Here is an 8,514-nt window from a genome sequence, read left to right as displayed (position 1 = left end):
TGCCACCAAGCGTAACTTTGTGAAGGAATTATCAAAGTTATCTTGGACGCATACTTATGCCAAGTCCGCCCCATAAGGCATGAAAGTATCCGGTCCAAGATAAATGTGTAATTCCTTAACAATTGTATCTTTGTTAGCGGCATAAGCGAAATTTAAACCGCCTTGCGAATTTTTTTTTTTAAAATTTACCGCGCGTGAGTTCGAACCCGGGATTTTATGGGTGTTAAGCCAAAGTTAAAATTTAAACATTTCAAATATGAGGGGCAAAATTTAAAGACCACCCCAAAAGAAGGGCACTCCGCGCAAAAAAATGTCTTGAATCTCCATATTGGGCCTGGCAAAATGCCTCTTTACTGCAATTATGATTTATGACAAGTGATTTGCGGATCATGAGGGAAAGAAAGAAAAAGTCTAACTAAGGTTTAAAGAAATATTAAAATAATAGAGCGCTCTTTAATGATTCTTGTAATATTGTGACTTTAGCCATCGTTCACTTATCACCACATCCACCAATATTTTTGCTTTAGAGCTTTATAACATACGTGGTTAATAATTCATCTTTTAACCTTATATATATGGTTTACCTAAATTTCTCTAAAATATATGTCCTCCTTCAGAAGAAAAAAAGAAAAGAAAAAAAGAAGAGTTTCTAAGCAAATGTTGGTTGCCTAATATGTATCTATTTTTCTTGAACCTAAATAATGGGGGAGTAGCAAATATCTATTAGCAACAAATTAAGGACCTAATCACTAGTTTCAAAATCATGATTCCGCGGTTCAAATTTATTACCCTTTTGGTCGTTAATCTGTTCCATTTAGACTAATATTTAATCCAACTTAACTAATATAAATATTTATTGATTTTTGATTAAATAAAAAAGGCAGAACATTAAAACCTTGGCCTAGTGATTAAGAAGTTAAGATTAACATAAATATTGATATCCCTTCCAACTTAGTTTGTATAACAAAATTCATATTTTGGTACTTAGTGATATAAAAAATAGTATTCACTTAGTTTGACGAAGGCTACAAATATATAAAATTTTAGAGAGAGTTCAAATATCATTTTCTTAATTTTTCAAAAAACATATATTTAAGATATATTTTAAATACTATAATTAAAAATATTATTTGACCTTTTTTGTCAACAAAGATTTATTTGACGCAATAAATATATAATAGTATAGTACTAATAGGAGCAATATTATTCTTTTAACATACCAATATTCCTGCCACCTTGAAAAAGAAAAATATTTGTGCAAACATCAAATAAATAATCAGCCAATAGGAAGTACCTTTTTGTTCATCCACGTCAGCGAATCAAAAGGCCGACACCAAATAGTAAACCAAATTAAAACCAGACACATCATCACCTGAAAATTATTTTTTTAAGTCTCTAATTTAATATTTTGGGAAAAATGTCCCTAATTTAATACTCCTTCATCCCACATTATTTGTCCACTTTCCCGTTTACATACCCTTTAAAAAATCATAAATAAAAACATGCTTTTACAATATTACTCTTATCTCTCTCTAATAAATTGCACTATAATAAATATTATTTTTTAAAAGCAATTAATGTTAAGGTCAAAATAGAAAATTTTAATTATTCTATCTTAATTTTATAAATGAATAAGTATTTTGAAACGAATAATTTTAGTAATGTGGACAACTAATATTAAATAAAGAGAGTATGGGAAAAAAAGTCCCTAATTTAGAAGACAAATTAAAACAGTTACTTAACACAAAGTCATTAAGTTTTAACCCATATTAATCTTCAACATTAATTAATTTGTTATATAGTCCAAAGAGGACACTAAATAATCCAACCTTAAGCAGACTTTTTAAATAGTAAATGAAAGCAATTCTACCTCTTCTATACTTGTACTTTTCCCCTCTCTTTCTCTGTCATTAAACACAAGCTTTGTGCTTAATACTTCACGATTTTTCTTCTCCCCTTTCACATATTTTTCTTGCTTCAACTTGGTTCTTTTTACCTATTTATAGATACCCAAAAGGCTAATATTAGCTAACAGGTGTTGTAGTTGCTAATAAGCTAAATCAAAACTACTTATTAGGCTTCCATTTGTTGTTTCACTTCAAGATTTTTGTGGGGTTTGCTTATTTTTACAGGTAATTCTAAAAAAAAAAAAAACTGTCTTTTGAATTTGTATGTTTGAAAGGTGTAATCTTTGTGTGTCTTTATTGTTATATACTCCTATTTGATTAGGTGACAAGAGTTAATTTTTAAAATTTATTAGTTTTGTGCTTTTGTGTGTTGTTTTGATGGGAACTTGCTGTGACAATTTTAATTTGTTTGTTTGTTGTGGAGCTAACTTGTTTAGAGGAGAATATGTTTTGAAGTTATATGTACTGATTTTCCTTTAAATTTAAGGAAGTATTAGCCTGTTTTGTATTGAAAGATGGGATGATTTTTGTTGACTAGGTCAAATAAGACATATAGTTGCTTGTTTTGGGGGACATAGAATTGAGGAATTGAAATTAGTAATAGTGCTTGATCTATGGGGGGGAAGGCTGTTCAAGTTACTATAGTCAAAGCCAGGCACATGGCCAATTTTGTAGTTGATTGTGGATTGTATAGTTACGTTAGGCGCTCTTTGAATATCAGGTTTGGTCTTAATGTATCTAGTATAAATAAAAGACCACCGGAGGCAATCTAGTGTACAAGGAAACCTTTTAGCAGTTCTTTATTGGTTAAGAAACTTTTACTCTTTGAGTTTGTGTTTTGTGGACAAGGATGAGATGCTAAGAGCTTGAGGCAAGGTAGTTAATTTCTAATTTGAGAGCAAAGGAAGAGAGGATCATTAGCTTGCTAACTCTTTTTTATTTGGTGGATGGTGTGACTTAACTTCTTGATTGCAGAGCAGATCATACCTATCTTTTTGATATTTCAGATCATACTTACTTGGGGGGCAGTAAAGCTTCTTTGACTAGTTTGGTTGTACTTATCAATTCAAGATACTGTATTTAACATGAGGAATTTTGGACGCGGGTACGTTCAATTGCAGCTTTTCTTGTGATTAAAAATACCAAGTTTGTGATGTTATTGTCTGTTCCATAATAATATCTCTAACTCTTGAAGCATGTTTTGCAGTTCCAATTCGTTAAAGTCAGCTGAAACTATGAGGCTTATTCTCTCCATAGGTTGCGGAATCATTTTTGGCTTATTTATAGGACTTTCATTTCCTACTAGCTCATTAAACAAGGTATGGATAATGCCTTCCGTTCACATACAATCATGTACTGTTTTTATTTGTGCAGTGTTGTAATTTCATATGTATAATAAAGCAACTTTTTTTGGTCCAATTTGGCAGCTAAATATAACAGCCAGTATCGTAAGCAACTTCCCAATTGCTAGAGACAGAAACAATATTGTTTCAGCCCAAACGCATACAGATTCTTCAATCAAAAATCAGAATGCTACAGATCAATTAAAGGTATATGCTTCTTTCCTTCCTTGCCCGCAGAAAATTGATTTATAGGTCAAGATAAGTTTTGGCAAGCAGTATAAACTATTATTTCACTGCAATTGCTTAAGATATTTATTTTCGTATGCCTTCTTTCTTCAGTTCTTCCAGAAGTGACAATTCTATAGAAATTTTAGCCTGTCATGTTCTTGATTGTGAAATATAGCAAGGAGAACAGGATCTCTTTAAGTAAATGAATATGTACAGTTTGGATACTCACTACTCCTGTGTATCACTTAACATATACAATACTGAAGCTTTCTAATCATGAAATGTGAAGACACTTGTGCAAATACATATTTCTTGCTGTTTTCCTTTAAAAGAGTGTGTATGCACATTGAGTGGCAGATGGCTTTCCATAGATCCCTGATCATATATGGTCATCAACACTATTATATTTTTTTGGTTAACCGAGAATCACTGACGGCTAGTGGAACACAGTTCGAAACTCAGCAGAGAATAGGCCTGGGCCTTTACCCTTCTCCACTTAAATACCAGGGTTTTGTCTTGGCATGGTTTGAACCATGTCATGCGCCTACCCCCACATCATGCACTGCACTGTTAGAGTTAGACCAAAGCCCCAGGGGCGGTCATCAACACTATATCGAAGCTAAACACTCCAAATTCAAGCCTATCCTGCATAGCAACTGATAAAAATACATAACAATCTTCCAACCTTTTTTTTTTTTCATTGTAACTTTTGAGTTGCACTCTCAATAGATGCTTTAGCATCATATTTAGGTAAACGGCAGGCACATGTTTGCCTTAGTTACCACTTACCATTTGTAACTGCAGAAAAGCAGTCCAGGTTGGATTGTTGGAAGAACTTGTTCTTTAGTCCTATATGTGTATTATTAGGGAGTCCAGGAGTTTTTGAGCTTTTCTAGAATGCTACATTGGAAAGTTCAAGTGGCTAATCAACCTTCTCCAACTTTATCTTCTTTACCTCTTCATATATGTGACTGGGTGTTTGATGTTTTGAGATTATGCAAGCTAAGATAAAATCACATTTTTATCTGATAGTTATCCTTGTTCTGATCAGATTTGGGTCCCATCAAACCCAAGAGGGGCAGAAAGATTACCTCCAGAGATCGTTGCTTCTGAGTCCGACTACTATCCCCGGAGATTGTGGGGAAAACCCAGTGAGGTAAGTGTCCTGTTACAACTTCTGTATGAACTCTATCGACCTACACTCTTAGCCTCAGGTGCTAACCCATGAATGATGGGGACTTAAAACACTTATTTCTTTACTAAGATCCATTCTATTAGTCCTGCTCATTCAGAATTGCTTGGCAAGAGTTGGAAGTATAACATTTTATGTCTTTCTGGAGTCCTTGTTCTGCAAATCTCGCTATAATACACCTTACAAAATGTAGGATAATTAATATGTTAGGACATTCAGAGTTGCTTCTTGTCACGTAAGCTTTTAGCAGAATACACTCTTATAAGCTAAAAAAGACTTATCTTCCTGTAACTTTGTCCTTTGTTACCCACCTCCGTCCCAGGTTGGTTTGGGTAAAATCTAAGTGTTTTCCTTAGCAAACTACATCACAAAACTTGATTTTATTTGCCATGCGCTAAGCCAGATCAATGTTGCAATTTGCAAATCTTAAGAATGAAGACATTTTTACTGACAAACCGAGAAAGAAATTTGGGAAGAGGCAGCTTCTAATCATATTTTATCTGCAGGATCTACCCAGCAAGCCAAAATATCTTGTAACATTTACTGTTGGTGTTAAGCAGAAGCATAACATTGATGCTGCTGTAAAGAAGGTATATTAGTCTGTTAACTTTAGTAGGTCCTTCCTCCCCCCTCTCTATATTCCCAATTCCACGTCATCCTAACCATTTCGCCTGTGCAGTTCTCAGACGATTTCACAATTCTTCTCTTTCACTATGATGGTAACACAACTGAATGGGATGAATTTGAGTGGTCAAAACGAGCCATCCACGTGAGCGTTCGGAAACAAACAAAATGGTAAGTAATATGATAAAGTAGTTTTGGCGTGGTAACTGTTATCAACTTTAAGCGATTCTTTAAACCTTGTAAGTGACAAGAACTTTACCTCTTTAATAGGTGGTATGCGAAAAGGTTTCTGCACCCAGACATTGTTGCCCCATATGACTATATTTTTATCTGGGATGAAGACCTAGGAGTTGAGCATTTTGATGCCAAGGAGTAAGGTTTCGTGTAATTTCCTGTGATTAACAGCCTGATTTGACTCAATATCTTAGTTTTTCTGAATTGATCCGTCCTATTCCAGGTACATTAAACTTGTCAAGAAGCATGGTTTGGAAATTTCGCAGCCAGGTTTAGATCCCAGGAGAGGAACAACATGGCAAATGACAAAGAGAAGAGGTGATCGTGAAGTTCACACGTAAGAGCCTGGAATCCTATGATATTATATTTAGGGATAATTACATTTTTGGACCGCTCAAAAGAACAATAGCTAGCAAATGTATAGGTTTTGTATTATTAGGTATAATTATACATATAATATACATATTGCATACCTAAATATACATATGATATACTTAAATATACATATAATATACATACTCAGTGTGTAGGTTTTGTATATTTTGGCTAGCGCCCATAATTAATTTCGGCCGAGGGGCCAAAAATGAAAAAATCCCTATTATTTATTCAGGAGTCCTGTTTCATTCTCATCCTTTAAACTGTTATGTACGTCTTGATATTTGAGTTTCTCTCAGTTAATTTTTCCTTTTTCTTGATTTTTCTAATCAGGATAACAGAAGAGAAACCAGGCTGGTGCCCAGACCCCCATTTGCCTCCATGTGCAGCGTATGAATAGTTCTCCTGTTTGCTATTTTCTTTCAGTTGTTAAGTTTTCCTTACCACGTAGTGTTCTCTGTTTTCAGATTCATTGAGATCATGGCTCCCGTCTTTTCACGAGATGCATGGCGTTGTGTGTGGTATATGATTCAGGTACCGCATCTTGAAACATTAAACACGGAGAAGGTATTGGATGTGGTGCTTTGTTGAGATTGACTGTGTTGTTTTGTCACTTGTAGAATGACTTGGTACATGGTTGGGGACTTGACTTCGCACTTCGTAAATGCGTTGAGGTAAGTTCAGCTCATCCAATGATTTCAGTCTCCTGGCAACTTTCTTTCACATGCATTTGTCATGTACCAAATTGTTCAAAGGCGCTAAGTGTACATTCTCTTTTGTAGCCTGCTCATAAGAAAATTGGAGTTGTAGATGCTCAATGGATTGTTCATCAAGGTGTCCCTTCCCTTGGAAATGAGGTAACATGATGAAGTGAATGTAGCCAACTGTTGAAACTCCGTTCCCGCACATTAGGAGACATGTTATATGTTTATTTGGCAAAAGTGGATGTAATCCTAGCTTTTACAAATATTGAAAAGCTTGACAAGCCTGAGCGACCTTTAATTTATGAAATGTATTTAGGCATCTAACATAATTATTGGCTTTTACACCAAAGTGACCACTTTTTCCTTTCCTCATTCACTCTATACAGGGGCAAGCAAAAGATGGACAGGCTCCTTGGAAAGGGGTAAGTAATTCTATGTTACATTTGTTACAATAAGTAGCTCTACATATTTCCTTTGTAATATGTCTGTTTAGCTACTTGTGTTTCATCCTTTTCCACCTCAAAACTTGAAGCAGGTGAATTGCAGTGTGATTTATTAAAGCTTGTGTGTTGTTGTGGCAGGTGAGGGAGAGATGTAGAAAGGAATGGACAATGTTTCAATCTAGGGTAGCAAATGCAGAGAAAGCCTATTTCAAGTCAAAAGGAATTGATCCTTCCAAAGTTGATCATTAAGTCAACATGATCAAAGTTGACAGTATACAGTCTTGGCAATTTTGCCTAGGATTATAGGTGGTTCCATCATGTAAAATTGATAGCCATAGCTGTTAAGATACATTACATTAATGAAGGAATATTGAAGAGCTTCTTTAGTAGTATCCTACATGATCGCGACGTGCTTTTATTTTATAATAAAAAAAGTTAGAAAGAATATTCGCAATATTACTATAGTCAGTGGAGGTATAATACTTTGTATTAAAACCACTTTACTTTCAGTAGTCTCAACAAGCATATTAGAGGAGGCTGGTTTAAACAGGGAGAGTCAAAGAAGAGGGGGTTTAAAAATGAGAGGCAAAGAAAAGTTTTGGCTTTGTTTTTGAAATATAATCATCGAGTTTTAAGTACAGATGAAACTCTAGTACACAGCTTAAATAGTGGTTATTTGTGAATTTCACACGAACGCAATAGCTTATTTCCAGATGTTGTATATGTATTAAGTTGCACATTAAATATCTATAAATATTTAATAATGAATTCTATTAATGGATACTCCTTCCATACCATATTACTTGTCCAATTTTTCCTTTACACCTTCTTTAAGAATTCATAAATAAAAGTGTATTTTTACTACATTAGCCTTATCTCTCTTCAGTTAATTGCAGTCTAATTAATATTGGTTACTTTAAAAAATAATTACTGTTTAGGGCAAAGTAGGAAAAATTTAATTAATTCTATCTTGATTTTATAAATGGACAAGTATTTTGGGATGAATATTTAAAGTAACGTGGACAACTAATATGGACGGAGGGAGTAGTAATTTGAGATTGTTGTGGAAATTCATAAATTTCAAATCATAAATCTATCTTTAACATGCATAGATCCAAGTGTTGATATATTTTTCAGCATAAATATTGATGTTCCTTCAAACTTAATAGTTTGTACTAGAAGATTCAACACTTTAGTAATTAGTGATGTAAACTGTGCTTTCTTCGTCCTCAAAAGAATGTAGGTTCAGAAGTCGCAAATCCATAAAATTTCAAAGTGAAATCGAGTATTAATTTCTGTATTTTAAAAATATATATTTAAAATATTTTTAAATTTATAACTAAATAAAATAATTTTCTACTTCTTTCTGTCAACAAACTTTTTGTTGACTCAATAAATAAATAATAATAGTGATAGGATTATTTTTCTTTTTTTACGTATCAATATTCCTGCCACGTTGAAAAA

The 8,514-nt window shown here is 33.7% G+C and overlaps 1 protein-coding gene across 2 annotated transcripts; it reads left to right on the top strand.

Moving 5' to 3' along the window:
• The first annotated feature begins 1,834 nt into the window (after positions 1-1,834).
• On the top strand, positions 1,835-7,495 carry LOC132067188 (uncharacterized). Of its 2 annotated transcripts, XM_059460342.1 has the most exons (15): positions 1,835-2,132; positions 2,915-3,012; positions 3,115-3,226; positions 3,335-3,457; positions 4,530-4,634; positions 5,177-5,260; positions 5,350-5,465; positions 5,565-5,666; positions 5,752-5,865; positions 6,237-6,293; positions 6,371-6,437; positions 6,524-6,577; positions 6,686-6,760; positions 6,994-7,029; positions 7,189-7,495. In XM_059460342.1, exons 2-15 carry the CDS (start codon positions 2,993-2,995, stop codon positions 7,297-7,299), a joined length of 1,176 nt encoding a protein of 391 aa, XP_059316325.1. In that variant the 5' UTR covers positions 1,835-2,132; positions 2,915-2,992; the 3' UTR covers positions 7,300-7,495. The 2 variants fall into 2 exon arrangements, with proteins under 2 accessions (XP_059316325.1, XP_059316326.1); XM_059460343.1 differs by lacking the exon at positions 2,915-3,012.
• Positions 7,496-8,514: the final 1,019 nt, after the last annotated feature.

This window comes from Lycium ferocissimum, chromosome 8 (assembly GCF_029784015.1).
Source record: "Lycium ferocissimum isolate CSIRO_LF1 chromosome 8, AGI_CSIRO_Lferr_CH_V1, whole genome shotgun sequence".
NCBI lineage: Eukaryota > Viridiplantae > Streptophyta > Magnoliopsida > Solanales > Solanaceae > Lycium > Lycium ferocissimum.
The sequence above is the reverse complement of the archived record's forward strand: the minus strand, read 5'-3'. Positions and strand labels throughout refer to the sequence as shown.

Excerpts from the sequence above, each read along its gene's own strand:
- LOC132067188 (XM_059460342.1), top strand. The coding sequence starts at position 2,993 with ATGAGGAATTTTGGACGCGG. Across the intron at positions 5,667-5,751 it reads GAGCATTTTGATGCCAAGGA|GTACATTAAACTTGTCAAGA; the intron begins GTAAGGTTTCGT and ends GTCCTATTCCAG. Across the intron at positions 6,761-6,993 it reads TCCCTTCCCTTGGAAATGAG|GGGCAAGCAAAAGATGGACA; the intron begins GTAACATGATGA and ends CACTCTATACAG.